Raw genomic sequence first — 20,281 nt, 5'->3', positions numbered from 1 at the left:
AAACCACTGACCCTGAGTTTCGAAACTTTCTTTCTAGGAAACCAAACTTTAAATTATATATATTTACTAATCACATAATAGAAAATATATCATATCTCAAACTTTTAACCCCCCCTCATTTTTGCTGCAGAGTTTCACACCTGTCTTTAAAAACAAAATGAAACAGCTACATTTTTTTTTTTTGCGGTACGCGGGCCTCTCACTGTTGTGGCCTCTCCCGTTATGGAGCACAGGCTCCGGACGCGCAGGCCCAGTGGCCATGGCTCACGGGCTCAGCCGCTCCGCGGCATGCGGCATCCTCCCGGACCGGGGCACGAACCCATGTCCCCTGCATCGGCAGGCGGACTCTCAACCACTGCGCCACCAGGGAAGCCCGCTACATATTTTTATTTAGCTTAAGAAATTATGTAGGCGCATGGGCATAGACAGATCTCACAGTCACAAAGTTGTGTGACTCAACACATACCATTGCCATGAATACATCCTTCACCTTGAAATGTGGACGAGCACCAAATGCAAAATTATTATTTTATTTAACAAACATGGAATCTAAAAATAAGTGCTTTGGTGAATCCTTGAATAGTAACTGGCCTGTTGATGGACCTCGTTAAAGCACAACACAACAATGTGTGTTTATATCACCCTTTTATTTCATAGTTAGAAATAATACAGTTCCACAGGGTAAGTCATCAATAAATAATGGTGTTTAATCATTAAACGTAAAAATCCCAACTCTTTGGCATCTGACAGGATTCTATTTCTTTTCAAACTAATGACTGTATAGATATAGTTAATCTTAGTGATCATTCGTCAATACAATATGTTACAAAGGTGCAATTTACTTTAAAATGTACAATAGCTGAAAATTTCCAGCCCACCAAGAAATCTGATCAACTCAGTAAGATATGGGCCAACTTCCCTGAGGCTCTTTCACATGATTTGCCTCAGTGGAAGTATAATAAACGTTGATTAAGAGTTCCTAGGGTTTTCTAATACATATTCTGCTCTAAATAGAGTTTGTCATTCATTCTGGCCAAAGAAAAGTCACAACTGCACCAGGAATGACCCACTCATTTAATTAAAAGGTGTTCTTATTTTATAAGCAAGATTGCTAACACCTTAGAAACTCACAGCCCCCAAAATAAAATTTAAAATAAGGAGGTCTATGCTGCCAGAAATGCCAATTCAGTAATAAATTGCACCTTCAAGAGTCAAAAAAGAAAAAAAGAAATAGAAACTTTTACAAAAGGTACATTACATACATTTTTTTTCAAAATATATTCAAGAATAGTTGAGCTGTATTTGTTACTAAAGCCAGGGCATTATTTCTTTAGCAACAAATTAAACCAGTGCAATTGACATAAATTGTTAAGTAATCCAGGATTAACCCATTAAAACTGTAGAAGCACTTCAGGCTCCTGCACTAATCCTAGAAAGTGGAATTTCAATGAGTGCCTGTGCTGCACAGAACTAAAACTGAAATGACCCGATGCCATGCTGAATGGTATCACTTCATACTTAGTTTAAGCATTTGAAAGTAGAAATCATGAGTTCCTCTATTAGAGTTCCATTCACTTACAGAACATTCAGATGCAATCAGTATTATGCCTATAATCCACAATTTAAAGAATCCTTTCCATTTTAAAGTTCCAGATGAATTTTAAATTAGAAAATAAGCACTAAGGAAACTTTTTCAACTTATGAAAACTTCATATTGGAAACTTTCCTGTAAAGTTTCCCCCCACCCATTGTAAAATAAATACTTTGTACCCCAAATTTAATTTTATTAAGACACACTTTAATAACGCTATAAAGAAATATTTTACAGCCATAGAGATCAACTTTCCATGCGGAAATAAAAAATTCACTGCTCAATAATATTATTGAAGCAAGTGAAGAAAGATTATTCTCTTGTCAATTTGAAATGTTAATTTTTTTCAGTGCAAAACCAGTTATAAAATATTTAAACTCAATATTTAAAAATAAAACGTGGTCCAATTTAGCAATGTTCAAGTTCTAAATTTCATAAAACAAATCATTACATATATTTTATAGTAAAGTACAGAGATTAAAGAAGTACTTGAGTACTTAAGATATAAATTTCTAATGAATCATACCAAGTCAGCAACAACCAAGCAGATGACATTCCCAATTTGAGTATCAGAATTTTAAAGACGATATTACTGTACCAAAGCCTTTTTTTCCCAGCTAAAAAGCGATACAAACTAATGGTCAACATTCTGTTTTCCTTGCAGTTGCGTGCTCTAGAATGATTTCACCTCAAGTACCTGTGATTTCATTCCTGCATCCAAAATCTGATCCAATTTTTATGTTCCAGGAACACTTAGCTGATTTAACCATCTATAATGTAAAGAGTCCTGTACAGAGTACAACAATGGATTTTCTAGCCAAGTGTAGGCTGACCTAAACTGGTTTACATCCTCTGCAAGTCACTCATGTATTATTCCTAGCAAACACACGGTCCCCTCTGAGGGTTAGGTGTTGAAGCTGGTACTGTAGCACTTCTGTGTCAGCTGGCTCCTTGATGTTCATTTTATCTAGATTGAGGTAGTCCAGAGATTTGGAGTGAGCCCTCTTACCTTTAAGAAGACAGAGAGGCAGAGGCCCATGGAGGGCCTTATAAGGTTCATAAGGTAAAGATTTAGTGCACTTGTCTCCTGAGCTGGGCATCCGCCTTCGCCTCCTGCCATTGACAGCTGGAATCTCATACGGCTGGTAGTACCTACTTCTGGTTTTATACAAACGAGAGGAACGAGCAAGTCCTGCATCCAGCTGTTTGGAGCGCAAGGAAGGCACGGCTTCTCCCTTACTCTCTTCACCTCCTGTGCACTTCTGGGCTAACTTCAGGAGTTCCTCACCAGTCGTGAAGCCAACCAAATAGTTAGAGTCCATGTGGAGGATCTGGTAGCCTGACACAGTCCGGCGCATCGGCGAGCATGGAGTGCTGGAACAGCGGGGCTTCTCCACCTCTGCCTTTCCCGGGGAGCTCACCTCGGCCACGGGCAAGGGCAGGGTGGTCAGGGTACTTCTGGACTCTCCATTAACATCTACTTCCATTTTAGGCACCAGTCTGCACACTCCTAAAAGCAGACAGACTCAGATTAGAAGAGTATAACGCTCAGAACCTCAGGCCAAGCTGGGTGGTTTGAGAAGGCTCAGGGAGCATGAAGTAACACCGGCCTGAAAAACAGCCAATGTACATCTGACAGATTTTTATCTATGTCTATGAAATGTTCCACAGCAAGCATGAAATGACTACTACTTCTCTGCCTTCAAGAACTCAAAGGCAGGTTAAATTAAAGTCTGAAGGACTACTGAAAGGTTCATATGGAGAAGCGTTAACAGAAAACAACAGCAATACTTCTCTAAATACAGCACTCCATTCAATCACACAAAGTTTATTCCTTGATGTGATTATTAAACAAATCCAATACAGAGCTCAACATAATGAAGCAAATAAAAATAATCATACACAATTTCACAAGAATCCACAAAATATTTCCAACATAAAAATTAACTTTAAAATTAACTCTTCAACTGTGTTTAAGGGGCATATAATAAAAGATAAAAGCTGATCAATTTCTCCAAAGAATCCAATTTAGACCTAGAAAAATTTTTAAGGTATGGAGGAGTCTTAAGGGAAGGTTCTCACAAACCTTGTAAATGATCCTTATTCCAAATCTCCAATCAACTATTTAAAGAAAACCATTTTGTAGTTTAAAAGTTAATCCTAAATCCAGTAAATCAGGCCATTTTTAATATTAAACATATATAAAAATCAAATGTTACTTGACTATTTCATCCTAAAATATACCACAGATTTGACAGTTATTTTATTCTGCAACACCTAAGACAGTATACTTTTGAATAGTTTGGTAAATGGCAGAACAATTCACAATGAATATTAATATTATTCATCACAATGATCACATTACATAATTTGGAAAATCCCAGCAACCAGAAGTACCACAAACAATGGCCAGGTTCCTAGAAACTTGCAGATAAATCTAATTTTGGAAAATAAAATCCAAGGGAAACCAAGTGACAATGTCACTTCTGATAAACTTTACTTCTACTTGATCTTCAATTAGAAGTAGGTAGCACAGTTTTAAATGTCTCAAATCACTAATTAAAATGATGTCAACTAATAACATGTCAAAAAATAATGTGATTTTAAGATTAAATATTTATTGAATTAGGCTATTATATTAAATAACTCTCACGAGTCCCTTTGTAAAACAAATAACTTTTTCCTAATTGAATCATTTTCTAAAATTTGGGTATTCATTCAAAATCTAAGCAATCAGGAAGCTAAAAAAAAAGTTCCAACCTTATTCCTTCATTTGCATGCTGTATTTTCTTTTCCTTCATTAGAAAATAAATAAACCAAGACTATAAGAAGTTACCAGATGCCATCCTGTCCTCACTATGGTCCACACATTTCTAGTACAACTGAAAACTAATATCAAGAATGATTCCTGAGATAAAGTAAATGTCAAAGGGATCCACACAGTTTTGCTTATTACTTACTTTTTACTCTAAATCTTAGACTATTTCCAATTTAAATTTAACCACAATACCTTAGTCCCTCAACACTTATAGATTTAAATTAATTGGCTTTATTCTATTTTATTAATGTAAAAATAAATTTATATTTAATTGTATAATTTATTTCTCTGTTGAGAGGATGGGAATAGGAGGAGACTACCATGCATACTTTGATATGCATGCAAAAACCTGAAGATTTCTCATCTAATAAACTTTAGAGGGCCATACGAAACCTCAACAGATTTTATGCGGAACAAACAAATGTTTACTCTAAGCCAAATGACAAATTAATCCTTCCTTTCCCACTAATTCTGCAGTCCAGAAAGAGCACAAGAGGACAGATCCAAGGCCTCCAACATACCTAACCTGACAGGCAGCTACAGGCAGGAAGTGTTTCTCTGATACTTCATTCTGAAAGAGAAGGAGAGGAGGATCAGTGAAACCTAAATAATCAGGGCTGTGGAGGAGATGGAGACCACCCAAGGAGAGTTACCTAGGTGGTGACACTCAGGCAATCAGTCCACATTAAGCGACAAACCAGTCTAGGTTTCTTCCAAATCTGGCAGTCCATGACAGTCCATGGATTTCCACCAGTCACCTTACTGCATTCCCTGGTATATTATAAACTTCCTAAAATTCATGAATTCACACTTCACCCATTCTGTATTGGGTGATAATTCAAAAAGAGGCTAAGCTGGAAGTCATCTTATTTGCCCCTTAGTATAAAAATTGCTAAGCAAGCTAACAGTGTGCAAAGTCACAGCAAAGAAGAGTGGGCACAGGCTTCTCTGGTCAATGCAATCATCAAAAGTTTGCTCCCTCACTAAATCAATCTTGCTGCATCAAGGCAGGCCAAGAGAAATACTTAGAATCTCTAGGGGTTGAGGATAATGAATGGCAGGATACAAAGGTTTGAGAGAAAAAGAAATAATATACCAGCTTAAAAATAAGTACCTAGAAAATTAGAAAAGTAAAGAAAGTGAGTGAGACAACGTATAAAGGTCAAGATTTGGTGTGACAAGAAAAAGACACTTCTGTTAGATGAGTAACTATGACTGGTTAAGTTTCCAGCAGTCAAAACACCATAAAAACATCACCTGGCTTGGGCAAAACTATCCAACAGGATCTTCAGACATCTAACCTGATAGACAATGATTTAACCTATATTGTTCAGCAGAAAATGTAGTTTAAGAACTCTGGAAATTTCAACTGAGCAGCCTACCATACTTTAAGGAAACTTACCATATGTAAGAAACCTACTACACTTTACTAATGTAAACAACACACTCCCTGTAAAAAACACTACTTAACCAGAAAGTTAAAGAAATAAGCATTTCTAATATCCCCTAACAAAAATTTTTAACCTAGGAACTAAGGATCAATAGTCTATGTAACACTTCTGAATGAGAGTCCTGCTGTACTGGAACATGAAAAAGCTCATTTTAGATATTACATACATAATAGCTGCTACCTGCTGAACCTCTGATGAGTAATTCTAAGGGCTGGAAAACTGCAGTTTTTAGTTATAAAACATCAGTACTCCTGCTCCAAACAATTGCATATTCTCAAAACTAACAGCTCTTTGAGGTGCTTTCATGGTCTCTGTAGCATACAAGAACATCTTCAGATACTGACACTCATGTAGGAATATGAATGGTGCAACCAGGACTCAGCAAATTGCACAGATTTTAAAAAATGATCCTTTTTACTTATATTTTGCCTTCCTAAAGAACATCTACTGTGTGGCACTAAGAAAGCTATGTGGAGACTACCTGATTGGCAAGTAATATTTCAATTTTAGCTGGGTAAAGTGCTGACTAAGCAGCATAACCTTCCATTCCTCAATGTGACCGAAAACAAAACTTTTTATGCTATTAAATTGCTGAAAATTTCCTGAGTAGATTTAAATACTGGAGCAAGATCCTGAGAGCAGTTACACAATAAACATTTACTTATCTTTTTAATGGGCAGAAGTAGTGTAGGTACTGTCCCATCTGAAGAGGGGGAAGTACCCTCTAAAAAAATGGGGGTGACGTGAAAGACAATAAAGACTGAAAGGTCTCAAAGTCAGAATGTATGAATGTCCAATAATGTTCACTGGAAAATTTCTTATTAAAGGCATTCATCAGGGAACTCGGCTACCGTGACTACATAGCATGTAGCCTGTGTTAGCAGTATATTCTTTGTATTTTACCATGAAAACTCTGCTTATGGGTTTGTTATTTTTAACAATATTCATGACTAAGCATTTTGTTTTATATTCTAAAATAAAACTTGTATCAAAAAAACATACTGCCGGGCTTCCCTGCTGGCACAGTGGTTGAGAATTTGCCTGCCGATGCAGGGGACGTGGGTTTGTGCCCCGGTCGGGGAAGATCCCACATGCCGCAGAGCGGCTGGGCCCGTGAGCCATGGCCGCTGAGCCTGCGCGTCCGGAGCCTGTGCTCCGCAACCGGAGAGGCCACAACAGTGAGAGGCCCGCGTACCACACACACACACACACACACACACACACACACACACACACACACACACAAAAAAAATACTGCCAAGATAAACAATTACAAAGCACTCTCTGTAAATATTGCAGGTATATGTGCAATAGGCGCCCACTGCATCCTTAAGAATAAATGTGAACCGAGAAATCAGGCCCACTGCTAACTTCTGCACCACAAAGCACTACAAATTGGAGACCGACAACAGAGACCCTTACTGTTTCCATTAATGCCTTTCATATGCAGTTTAAAGCAAAAATAAAAACTGGAAACAGAAAATATGATACCAGAAGCAGCAATATTCTGTGGAATAGAGTTTAGAACAGAAAATGCAACAAGCATAAAAAAGTCAACTTGTAGTTGAACACTACTTTTATAACTGAGTTTCATAAACAAGTACCAGAAACAACTGTAATTTTTTTTGACACCTAAGGGTCTTCAATATCAAATTCCCTCACAATCCAATCAGCAACAGTGGCACTCAAGTATATTTATACAGCATACGGAAGACCTGGCAATGTTCACAGGCACCAGTCTGTTTCTTTGAAATATATGAGGACTCAAAACTAGACAACGCTAAACAAGGAAACACTTTAGCATTTACCAGGAAAATGTACACAGTGTACATTTTAAAAACATTGGGTACGGCATGCAATTGTGAAGTTTAGCTGAAACTAAAGTAAAAAGTCCAAACCACAATACACACGTAGGGGAAACTGATGCATCAAGACCAGCATATTCAAAAGACTGTGACCGTGTGGAATCTACTTAGCTCTGAACACCCTCCAAGAGGCCAAACTTCCTATACATGTGGCACCAGGAGCAACATTCTGAAAATATAACCTAGATGCCTCAGTTCCTTAGACCAGCTCTGAAAACAGCTGATAAGTTTCACAACTACTATATGAATAATTCTTTTGAGAAGTACTGCATTCTGGGAGTGTTTTTTTTTAAATCAGGCTTATCAAAAAAAGTCACCCTCAGTAATCAAAAAACTGCTCCAGTATGCTTGAACTGTTTTTAGCAACACATAGCAGCAACAAAATTTAAGACAAAACAGATGTAACGTAACTGTCTAAATATACAGAACAAAAATATCATGTGAACAAAATCCTTTTCAAGAGGTACCTGAAACAAACCATTCAGAACAGAGTCATTCCTTGGGAAATGGAGTCCTTCCTAAGCATGACCATTATCAGCCCCATGATATCTAGAACCATCTAGTTCTAGTGCCAGAGTCATCTAGGAGTTCACTTTCCCGGAACCTCCGATTACAGAGAAGAGGACATGTAAGCCGTGAAGGCAAGGGCCTACCCAGAGCCAGGTGTGCAGTTCCAGGTCTCCTGGCTTCAAGTCCAGTTCTCCTTCAATGTCATCATGCTGTGCCTCTAGCACATGGATCCCAAAGCTGTCTACACACTGACACATCCAAGGAGCTTCAATAAATACTGATGTCTGTGCTCTATCCCAGATCTGTGATTTAAATCATCTGGGGCATAGCCTGGGCTCTGACATTTTTAAAAGATACCACAGGTGATTCTAATATGCAGACATGTTTGGGAACTTGTCTTGTAGACATAGAACTTAACAGATAGAAGAATTTCACTCCTGTAAGTTCCTGCCTTCTTTTCCTTAATCAGTAATTATAGTCACATTAGTGAATATTGTTTTTGGCTGCTTCCAACTGCTAACAACCTATCCCTAAGGCCTTCTAATTTACTGTTTCTAATCCACTGCTGTGCTTAAAAAACATCTGCTAATCAAACTTGTTAAAACTGGATATAAAATATAAATAAATTTATGCACTGAATGAGAAATGGGCTTTTTCATCTGCACATACTTTGGTACAGTTATAGTTATTTTAGCTTCTTAGAAGCCTCTGTCAGCCGCTTTGGATCACAGTTAGGCAATTTCTTATAAAGTTAAATAAATGCTTATTAAACAACGCACCCACCTTACCTGTAGGTATTTACCTAAGAAACATGAAAATATATGTTCACACAAAGACCTGAACATGAATGTTTATGACAGTTTCATTCACAACCACAAAAAAAACTGGAAACAATCCAAACATCCACCAATAGGGTAACGGACAAAGAGACTGTGGTTCATGTATAAAATAGAATACCACTCAGCAATGAAAAGGAACAAACCAGGATTACACTAAGTGAAAGAAGCAGACAGAAAATGTTATATACTCTGTGATTCCATTTATATTACATCCTGGAAAAGGTAAAACTGCTAGGACAGAAATCAATCGATGGCTGCCAAGGGCTGAGGCTGGGAGGAGAGGGCATACTACAAAGGGGCACAAGGGAAGTTTTTTGGGGGGATGAAAATATTCTATACATTGACACTACACAAATGGCTACATTTGTCAAAAGTCATCAAAAGTATACACCTTAAAAGGGTGAATTTTAGTGTATATAAATTATACTTCAATAAACCTGACTTTAAAAATAAGCCTGTCACACCAAGTTTTTGATGGTCCTCCAAATTTTAAAATTCTTTAAAATCCTTCTATGGACTTCCTTGGCAGTCCAGTGGTTAAGACTCCATGCTTCCAATGCAGGGGGCACGGGTTCAATCCCTGGTCAGGGAACTACAATCCCACATACCATGCAGTGTGGCCAAAAAAAAAAAAATCCTTCTGATACTGTTGAATCCCAGAATCCAAAGGAATCTTAATGGTTGTCCAGTCTATGTTTGAACACCTTCAATGACAGGTAATTCACCACCCCTCAAGTTGGTTCATTTCCCCTTTTGCAGCTCTGCTAGAATGTCTTTTTATTTACATATATAAGTACATCTATAATTATGCATACATACATATGTACACATATATGTATACTGTATGGAGAGAGAGATACATACACACACATTTCTGTAGCTTCTACTCATTGTTCCTTGTGCTTTATTTCAACTGAATGAGTTAATGACCCAGCCACATCATTTCTTATTCAATAGCCTCTAAAAGTACTTTGTATCTATAGTTCTCAAACTTCTTGCTCTTTTCCTCAAAACTGAAAACTTTAATTATGCTTCCATTTTTCAATGTCTTAAACTACATTCCATAAATTTGACAGGTTATATCTATTAAATGAAACAACATTGTTTTTCCCCCATCATTCTTTTGAATCATTCATTCTACTGCTGACTGCTAATTTGGAGATCACTTACTATGAAACTGCTTTTTCAAGATTATAACCACTCTGCGTGGTTTAAAGCCAGGACCTACAAAGATATTGAGCAAGTAGAATAACATACCAAAGTATGAACTCACACTAATATAACTTTTTAAATGCTAAAAAGGTCATTATTAAATTTTTTCCCCTTCAAAGACTTGGAGCCACATGGACAACTGTGTCAGCCCAGGTACACAGACACACTGAAAAAAACAACAGCATTGCCTATTTTTAACAGTTTAAATTCATGGTGTGATAAAAGGAATGTCACACTTGCAGTAAACTGAGAAACGACTAAGTGAAAATGATATTCCTTTCCGTTACCTGTTTGCCATTCTGTATGTATAATACACAACCAAACCTTCTGCAAATTACTTCACCAATCTTTGGAGATTAACATTTTTACTAAAATTTCCCTGATATTAGAGCAACTACCTCTTTACTATATTTCAAAATATCATTCCATAAGACCTCCTTTATCTTACAAGAATAAAAAAAGGAAAATCTAATCAAAAAGTCAAACATTTCAATTATAATGTTAGCATTCTGTAATAACAATTTCAGTTCTCACTATTAAAAATTTCTTAATTATACTATATGTATTCATAATAATATACTGACATTTCATATTCATCTGGTTTATATAGTACTTAAAATACATTATAGTATTATGTTCATACAACTGGTTAACAAACAGAAAAAGCAAAATATAACTCACCAGCCTAAATCCCAGAAGATGTCACTGTACAATTTCCAATGAGTCCCAAGGGAACACAGGCATAATAATTTTTCTGCTCTACTCCAGATACTATACATGAAATATAAAAATAAACCTTTAATTTAACAAGTAACACAACTTATAAAGCAGTTGTATCAATTCTAACTGCAAAGCATGATGAAGCAGGAGATACTAACACCAGGTACAGGTTACATAGGATACAATATTAATTAATTAAAGTAATTTTGAGTTTGTTCAGCTAAATGCAACCTCAAACAAATATCATGCTTGTTTCTCTGTGTTCTGTTGCTTAAACTCTACCTGGAGACTAATAGTAGCTACCAGGGCTAAATGAAGAGCCAAGAAAACTTACGGGTTTAAATGCTGGTTCCACCATCCAAATCCTATTCATGTGTTCAACAGATTTGCAATATCCTATAGAAAATATAATGCTGAGACTGGGGTCAAAAGAAAAGGTCTTAGACCTTGCCTTGCTAAGAACTCTTGCCTCCTGACCTGGTGTAACTAGCAATTTTTAAAATGAGGACAATTCCACCCCTCCTCCCACATAAAATTGTTATGTGGATCAAATGAGAAGTAGGTGAACGTGTTTTGCATGCTGTACACCCCTTTACGAATGTGTGATGTTATTATTATGCAATTAATTTTTGATGTCTACTCTTTTTTTAGCCATAAAATAGCAACAATCCTCCCTAAGACTGCTCTGAGGCAAATGATTGAAAGGCTCATGGAAAAACATTTTTTTAAAAGAGAACAACTCAAAAACACTTTTTTATAGTTAATACATTGCTCATGGTTTCTAACATCTCTTCTGTGCCTTTCACCTCTTACTTGGGGAGAAATGTATAAGAAAATCTATCTTTATCTCGTACCTCCCCAATTAACTGGGTTAACTTCTTGAGACCAAGAAAACTCAAAAGTTTCTTCCGGGCTTCCCTGGTGGCACAGTGGTTGAGAGTCTGCCTTCCAATGCAGGGGACGTGGGTTCGTGCCCCGGTCCGGGGGGATCCCACGTGCCGCAGAGCGGCTGGGCCCGTGAGCCATGGCCGCTGAGCCTGCGCGTCCGGAGCCTGTGCTCCACGGCGGGAGAGGCCACAACAGTGGGAGGCCCACGTACCACAAAAAAAAAAAAAAAAAAAAGTTTCTTCCACCTGTAAAGGTTTCTTTGGTTGGTGGGTTTTCTGTTGTGCTTAACTTGTTGGGGGCAGATGATGGCTCAAATGAGTTGAATAGATTCATTTTAACCTATGTAAGTGCACAAAGCCTGAAGTGGCAACAGTTCAACTCATTCCCCAAAAGATTTGTTATTCATCATTTTTCTAACCAGCACATAAGAGTTTTATCCAAAGGAAATGGATTATTACTGAATTAATAAAGGTATGTGCTTCCTCCGCTTGGGACCCTGGAAGGAGCTAACACACCCAGAACTATCATTCTGAGAAACCAACATGATTATCAACCTTTGAAACTTCTTTAGATTTAGACACCTTCCCTTTCATTTTTTGTCACAAACTACTTTCAAATTGGGTAACCAAGAAACCTAGATAATTAAGTCTGTTCCACCAATGAAGCCTCTGGTTTTAACATAAAATTAATTACAGTGTAACAAAAATTGTTACCTAACAATTTTTTTAAACATCTTTATTGGAGTATAATTGCTTTACAATGGTGTGTTCGTTTCTGCTTTATAACAAAGTGAATCAGTTATACATATACATATGTTCCCATATCTCTTCCTTCTTGCGTCTCCCTCCCTCCCACCCTCCCTATCCCACCCCTCTAGATGGTCACAAAGCACCGAGCTGATCTCCCTGTGCTATGCAACTGCTTCCCCCTAGCTATCCACCCTACGTTTGGTAGTATATATATGTCCATGCCATTCTCTCACTTCATCGCAGCTTACCCTACAACTTTTATTTAACATAATTACCCCCAAAGAATCTCCCCAATCCTAATGTTATAAAGTTCAAATTGATTTCTTATTCAAGTAAATGGATTTTTAATGGGGAAGGGAAATCTTTTAAACCATTTTATTTTTAGCACCTTCTACAAGCCAAAAGCTATATGCAGTTTATACCATTTAATCTTAACAACTATATAGTCCCATCAGGAAAATATTACCCCCGTTTTAAAGTATTTAATCAAGTAATACTATTTGAAAGTCAGAGCAAAACTCCAAACCCCAATTTGTCTGGTTCCAAAGCCCACTGACATCACTTTATACACACATGGCTCTGTTTAGTGATAAGCCCAGGTGTGTAGCTTTTTACACAATAATCATGTTCCTGAAAAATGTATATTAATGTCTGTAAGTGGGAGCCTATTTTAAATGTGTGGAGGGTTATTTTATTTAAAAGCTCTATTGCCTCATTTGTGAAAGGGCTGGAGGAAGGTAGTTTTAATTACTAACTCTAGGGTTATTTCCAGCATGAAAAATGTCGGAATTCTAAGGCACGTAACAGGAGAGTCTTATACAAAACCATACTAAATCATAGACCCTTTCTCCTCAGACCTTATAAGACTTTTTAAAGTCAAAAATTCTGGGACTTTCCTGGTGGCGCAGTGGTTGAGAGTCCGCCTGCCAATGCAGGGGACACGGGTTCGTGCCCCGGTCCGGGAGGATCCCACGCGAAGCGGCTGGGCCCGTGAGCCATGGCCGCTGAGCCTGCGCGTCCGGAGCGTGTGCTCCGCAGCAATCAAAAATTCTAAGCCAGGAAAAAATGTATCAGCCAATATTTGCTGGTTATATGGTTGGATGCCAGAAACAGAAAGATATCTGCACTTGATTTTTCAGGGCTACATCTATCACAAAGTGAGATAGATTTCATTTAGACTTTTAGAAATCTAGACTGAAAACCCAGAAATAGGAACATTAGAAAAAATAAAAAACTTTTTGATTTTAAATTAAGAATAGTTTTATAAAGCAGTCTAAAATCTCAAACTTTCATATAATTTGCACCATGTTTCTGGTGATATGTTCTTCTTTTCAAGCTTTCAAATGCATTGGGAAAATATCTTTTCCAATATTTTTTCAATATTAAAAGGAAAATCAACCTAAAACTTCATCCTGGATTTGAAAGAAGAGGAGCTTTAAAGTAATTATCCAACTCTTGCACTAGAGCTGATGTGGAAGTCTAGGAAATGGTCGCAATTTCATAGTAAACAACATGTAGTAACTAATTATCCCTATTATGCCAGTGCCAAGCCAAAAACAAATACAGAGTCCAAGGGAGCAACACAGGGCGAAACCAAGGTGTAAGAACTCTGTTCCATTTTTTACTCATTTCTGATTCGGCTTACTGTTTGGTGTGTAACTGCACGCTATCCATGCACAGGTGCTAAGAGGATGATGATGATACAGATGGTGAAAAAGAGAAAAAATTTTAAAATAAGAATGAGGTCAGAAACTAGTATAAGAATATAGCTTCTTTAAGAGACTTCCTATAAAGGAACCTAGTAAAAATTATAATAAGGATTTTATTCTCATCTCCCATTAGAAAGAACTAAAAGACTGTAACTCAAAAGTCCCCCAAATATATACCCTCCAAACAACACTTTTAGGATACATTAAAATCTATAAATCTCTAGCACTTGCAATTGATTTTGGCCAATATTTTGAACATGAAGCTTTGGCAAAGTATCAATGGATCTTCTCTCAAAAACAGCCAAAGGGAAAAGAGCTCATGTGAAATTCTTACAAGATGGACTAAACACTGCATAAAAAACAAAAGGAAGTAAAACTAACACAATGTAAAGCAACTATACTCCAATAAAAATTAATTAAAAACAAAAAGCCAAAGAAAAAGGGAAGTAAATGGAGCAAAGGCTAGAGTACATAACGCTTCCAGCTATAAGCAGCTGAAACAAGCAGAAAGTCCTGTGACATAATCCTGTAAGCAATGAAAACAGGAAAAATTAAGCCTGGCCAAGAGCTACCCATAGGCCTCTGGACAGGGAAGCCATGGGTGACTAAGCAAAAGACACCCAACATCTGACTGCAAATGAAGCTTCTACAAACAGAAAAGTCTGCAAACATTAACTAGCAAGTGTGTCAAATTTTCTCAGGCAAGGTGATAGATACCATCACAGGAAAATAAAGAAGAATGTCCTTCAAAAGCCGGTGACCATATGTCTCAGTTTATAGCCAGTGCCCTGGCATAATTATTTACAGCACCCCCCTTTATCTCTCAAACCTGTCCCAGTTTGCTAACTGTATTATCATCCTACTCAAAAGTAATATATAACAATGGAAAGGCAATGAATTTAAAAAGAAAGGAAGAAAGACCCTTCAGCTTGCATAGTGGCTTTCTTTACAGTTCTGAGTAGTATTTCTTTGGGTGTAACCACTCAGCCATTCAACTATTCATTTACTCATTCAACAATATTTCTTGCGTCTTACTGTGTCCCAGCATTGTACAGGTACTGGTGCAAATATAAAAAGTGAAGCCTGAGACCAGACAAGAGGGGAAGACAGACAGACATGGAAATACATAAATCTAACACATATACCAGTAAACTTGAATGACATTGGGAACCTAACAGGAGTGATTTTCCCCAAAATATAGAAACTCCATATGTAAAGTTTCAAGCCCACACAAAATTCCTACACACAAAAAAGCCACAAATCTCTGGCTTCGTCATAGATCCATTAACAAAATAGCAATATGAAAAAAATTAACAAAATATCACTTCCAAAAATCATAAGGTTATAAATATGAAGGTGAGCATATAGCCCTCAATAATTTTGGTAAATAAATCTCACAAATCATTAAAGGTTATATTACAAAAAGCAAGATAAACTTCAGGCAAAGAAAACTGGTAGAGAAGTTACAGATTCTAATTCTAGTTCCCAAAACAGGAAGGAAAAAAAAAAAAAATGGAAGCAGGTAGTTTCCTCAAAGTGGCTATTTGAGGAGAGACACGTAGTGAAAAAGGACTTGGCAAAAAATAGCAATTTGTAAAAGTTCCATTCAGACTAATGAAAATATTTTGCTACCAACAGTCTCAGAGATTACTCTGATTAAAAAAAAGAGGACTAAAACATCTCTCAAGTAAGAGAATACTGAGCAGAAATAAAATGGTTTAACCGCCAAAGTACAATATTCACAATGAAAGTAAAATGCTTAGCTATACTTACGTGCTCATATTAAAGGTTACTTTAAAATCATCTTACTTTTCCACTTGCAACTAATAAAAACTAAATCATCAATAATTTTTAATAAGAGTTAAGTAGGGTGTGACTTTTCTGAAACCATCCTTGACCTTACAAACAAATCATTAACCACACCAACCTGGAAAGACAACCCATAATTGGTTCAGAAGAAAAAAATGTGTTTCTCTTTCTAATATCAGTTCTTTTAATAGTAAATTCCTTAAAGGGCAGCATTCATTTTCTTTCTACTAGTAGAAATTAAAGAAATTACCAATGGGTTATCATTATGTGAAATCATCCTTCTACTTTTAGAAAAAAATTCAGTTTCACTACAAATATGACTGACAGTAACTGGAACTGCACGTCTACATGCAGTCTTTACAAGAAATTTGCCCCTTAGGAAACATAACTGAAATGGGACGGGTGTACACAGTGGAATCGGCTAACGTTCCAGATGAAAGCTTAAAACCAAGAACTTGGGCTTCTCTGGTGGCGCAGTGGTTGACAGTCCACCTGCCAATGCAGGGGAACACGGGTTCGTGCCCCAGTCCGGGAAGATCCCACATGCCGCGGAGCGGCTGGGCCCGTGAGCCATGGCTGCTGAGCCTGCGCGTCCGGAGCCTGTGCTCCGCAATGGGAGAGGCCAAAACAGTGAGAGGCCTGCGTACCGCAAAAACAACAACAAGAACAACAAAAACCCAGAGAACTTATTTTGATACCCTGGTGACGAAATCAGAGCTCTCTCTGGAGGAAACAAGCTGATTTTCCCCCAGAGGATATAAATCAGCAAAAAAAAAAATTTTTTTTTTTAAATTTAATCCTGTATATAAGGTTTTATTACTCCCACCACACTAAATACTTTTAAGAGTTAATGTGCCCACTAGCTCTCCAAAGTATACAAAATTATACAGAGAAAGTAAACAAAGTCACTGACCATTATGTAAGGTCAATAAATACCCTCTGTCTTATACCCTGGAAGAGATACTACTAAACAGTCTAATTTACAATTAAATAACCTAAAATGTTGGCAAAAGCATATTCTAAACACCAGTTCTTATCAAATGAAGAGGTCTCCGGGCTCATTAATCCTTGTATTTCATGCTGGTCATTTTATTAAGTTTATAATGCATACACAGTTACATGATAAAAACACTGAGAAATCTGTGAAACATTCATTAAGTATAATTGTGTAAGCATAAATCATGGTCTTGAATTAAGAAAGTACCAAAAGCTTCACAATAATAACCAATATTGTATTTTGAAATGACTGGGAAAATAAACTTTGGGAAGAGGTCATTTCTATCTCCTTAGTGTCTAATCTGCTCTACAGGGTTAAAAAAAATAAACCAACTTACAAGTGAACTGTAGTGTGGCTTATCTGAGAAAAACAATGTAAAATGAAGAGTCTAGAAACGTCGGAAATGTTGTGCAAGAACTGTTCTTTTGGCCAGGAGTAGCAAGCACGCTATAAAATGCTACTGCCTCCATTCTTCCTCTTTCCTCGAATGATTAAAAAGTTCCCAGTCCCAGTGTTAACCTGTGCGCCACAGCCATACACATACACACTCAGCATCTTTGCTCGACACAAATCAGTAACCAACCCGAGTGCAAATTGGCGTGGCTGGAGAAGCAGAGACACCCTAAGGATGTGGAACATTTACAAGGAGAAAGGGACGGGGCCATCATTCCCTTCGTGTTCCCATCTCCTTTATGGCAGAGATTTGCAGATTCCACCACTAGAGTTTGGCAGCTTCACAATGGGGCCGCCTTCTCAAGGTCTGACTGCCGCCCGCCCAGAAACCCCTTTCCTACGCTTCCCACCTGGCCCAAAGTTCACCCGCGACAGGTGGGGCGAGGGCGGCGATGCCCAAGGACATCTGCCGCTTTCGCTCCTGGCCAGCACCCGGCCCCAATCCACACGCGCGCCCCCGGCCACGGCCGGTCTGCCCGCCCCCGCCAAACCGGCAGACGCGCAGCGGGCGCTGGCTGCGGGTTCCCGGACGGCCTCGCCCCCCAGACTGCTGCGCAGACGAGGAGGGCAGGCGAGATAAGACTACCAGGGATTGCCTCGAGGTGCTATCTGGCCCGGGCAGTCGCACCCGGCGCGCGGCCCGCGCAGGCAGCCAGAGGCGCAGCAGGCCCGGGAAGGACCTACTTCTCAATTGGGCCCCCAGGCCCGCTGCCCCGCGATGCGGCCACGGCGGCGGAGCAGCCAGCGTGCGCGCCAACGCGCGCCGACTTCCGCACCGCCGCACCGCGGGAGACACGCAATGGGTCGTCGAGTCCCGCACCTCCCCGGCGAGCGCACGCCGCGCGCACACGGGTCGCACGCCCCTGCACCCTCACTCACACGCGCTGCACACTCACGGCGTCTCCGACCCCACCCTGGGCCAAGAAACTGCGGGCTCCCAGCACCCCGCCAGGGCCCCACCCAGTCCACCAGACCCTACCGCCCTGCTCGGGCGCCGGGGGACCAGACCGCCGAGGCCAAGGGCCGCTGAGGCCGCCCGCCGTCCACCTAGGGGGCCCGCCTGGTCAGGGTTCCCCAGCACCGCGCGGGCACCGCGCGGGCACCGCGCGCCCGGCACCGAGACGAGGCAGGGAGGAAGGGGCGGCGCCACGACTGGGGCTGGCACCGAGGATCGATGACTGAGGCAACCCCCCTAACCCACGCACCCACCCACCCATCATCATCACCACCACCACCACCACCACCACCTTTTCTGCAGCACAAAAGGTTGCAGAAGGAACCGCCGTCCCCGTGCAACCTACCAGTGGCCCACAGCTCCGCCGCCTCCGCCGTGCTTGGGGCCGCGGAAACTGAGACAAGGGCTCGGGAGGCGCAGGGCTGCGGCGTCGAGATCCGGGCTGAGGCCGACAGCCGAGCCAGCCGGGTACCCTCTCCGCTCCCACCGCGCTCGGCGCCAGCTACGGCCCGGCGTAGTCCCCGCCTCCTTCTCCTCCTCCGTCGCCGCCGCCGCCGCACGCCTTCCCGCCCTCCTCCCTCTGGCTGCAGAGGCGCAGCCCGTCAGCGCTGAGCCCGCCTCCTGCGCCCAGCTCACACACCCTGAGGAAGGGCGGACCCGAGAGAGAAAGGCGCTCGGGAGCTGGAAGAAGGGGGCTGGGGAGAGGGGGGTGGAGCTGCCGGCTGCGGTGGTTGAGGGGGAGGAGGAGTCGTAACCCTCCCTGCCCAGTCCAAACCCGCGCCCAGCAATTCAAGTGCTCCCACTCGCAGGCCTGGCAACACTCAAGTTGCCCCAGTTATGTGTTGTGGCGATGTTTGTCATTGGTGAGTCTCCGCTTTAAGGACGCGGCACTGAGCTGAAGTAGAGAGGACTAGAAGCCCATGAAATTACAAATTATAGGGTCAGTCTTAGAAAAATGCTAAATATCTAGTGAATGTGGGGAGGAGGGTAAAATTCAGATTCTGATTTGATTAGCCCCTTTTTGAATCCTCAGACTTGATCTTTTCCATTCTTGTAAGAAATTCTTTCCTTTAATCATTCTTTCCTATTCTCGATTCATGTACATCTCCTCTGCCAAACCGGTTATCAAACTCAGAGATAAGGATAATTACGGACATTTATTTAGCCCTCACTGTGTGCCAGGCCTTTTTACATGCATTTTCTAATTTACACTCCTCAACAATTCTGTAAAAAAGTGACCAATTATGATTCACGTTTTAAAGATGCAGAAAATTTAAGTAATTTCCTCGAGGTCACACACACGGAGTTAGCAGCTGAGGTGGGTTTGAACCCAGGCAGTGGAACCCCATAATTGTTTATAAATGATGATAATTTGTGTTCCAGTCTCAATCTAAGAGAGTTTGTTGTTCTTTCCTCTTGTTTTTTTTTTTAAAGAAAATGCTTTATCTGAACATAAAAGGCATAATCTTGGTGTAAATTAATACAAATATAAACAAATATTGATTCACACATGTTCCAAAATCTATATATGCCCCTGAAACTATAAAGACAAATCTGAACACCCTTATTTCAACAGCAATGTCTGGAGGCTCCTCAGCTAGAAGACATTTTATACTACTTTATGTGCCCTAAAATATGTATGGGAAGATTATAGAACAATTTTAGGAAAACATAAATTATTTCTAACAGATATGTGTAACTGCTCAAATATAGAA

At 39.8% G+C, this 20,281-nt stretch overlaps 1 protein-coding gene across 4 annotated transcripts; it reads right to left on the bottom strand.

Annotated features, from left to right (window-relative positions):
- Positions 1–632: 632 nt before the first annotated feature.
- MACIR (macrophage immunometabolism regulator) lies at positions 633–19,263 on the bottom strand. 4 transcript variants are annotated; one of them, XM_059061799.2, is made up of 4 exons: positions 18,913–19,263; positions 10,968–11,057; positions 4,931–4,980; positions 633–3,101 (listed from the first exon to the last, which is right to left on the bottom strand). In XM_059061799.2, the coding sequence occupies exon 4, from the start codon at positions 3,076–3,078 to the stop codon at positions 2,455–2,457; it is 624 nt and encodes a 207-aa protein (XP_058917782.1). In that variant the 5' UTR covers positions 3,079–3,101; positions 4,931–4,980; positions 10,968–11,057; positions 18,913–19,263; the 3' UTR covers positions 633–2,454. The 4 variants fall into 4 exon arrangements, with proteins under 4 accessions (XP_058917782.1, XP_058917783.1, XP_066887520.1 ...); XM_059061800.2 differs by lacking the exon at positions 18,913–19,263 and adding an exon at positions 17,496–18,765; XM_067031419.1 differs by lacking the exon at positions 10,968–11,057 and having other exon boundaries at positions 18,913–19,098.
- Positions 19,264–20,281: the final 1,018 nt, after the last annotated feature.

Source organism: Kogia breviceps, chromosome 4 (genome assembly GCF_026419965.1).
Source record: "Kogia breviceps isolate mKogBre1 chromosome 4, mKogBre1 haplotype 1, whole genome shotgun sequence".
NCBI classification, from domain to species: Eukaryota; Metazoa; Chordata; class Mammalia; order Artiodactyla; family Physeteridae; genus Kogia; species Kogia breviceps.
This window is presented reverse-complemented; position numbering and strand designations above follow the sequence as displayed.

Bases quoted from the DNA above. Each gene is read 5' to 3' on its own strand.
- MACIR (XM_059061799.2), bottom strand. From the start codon at position 3,078: ATGGAAGTAGATGTTAATGGAGAGTCCAGAAGTACCCTGACCACCCTG.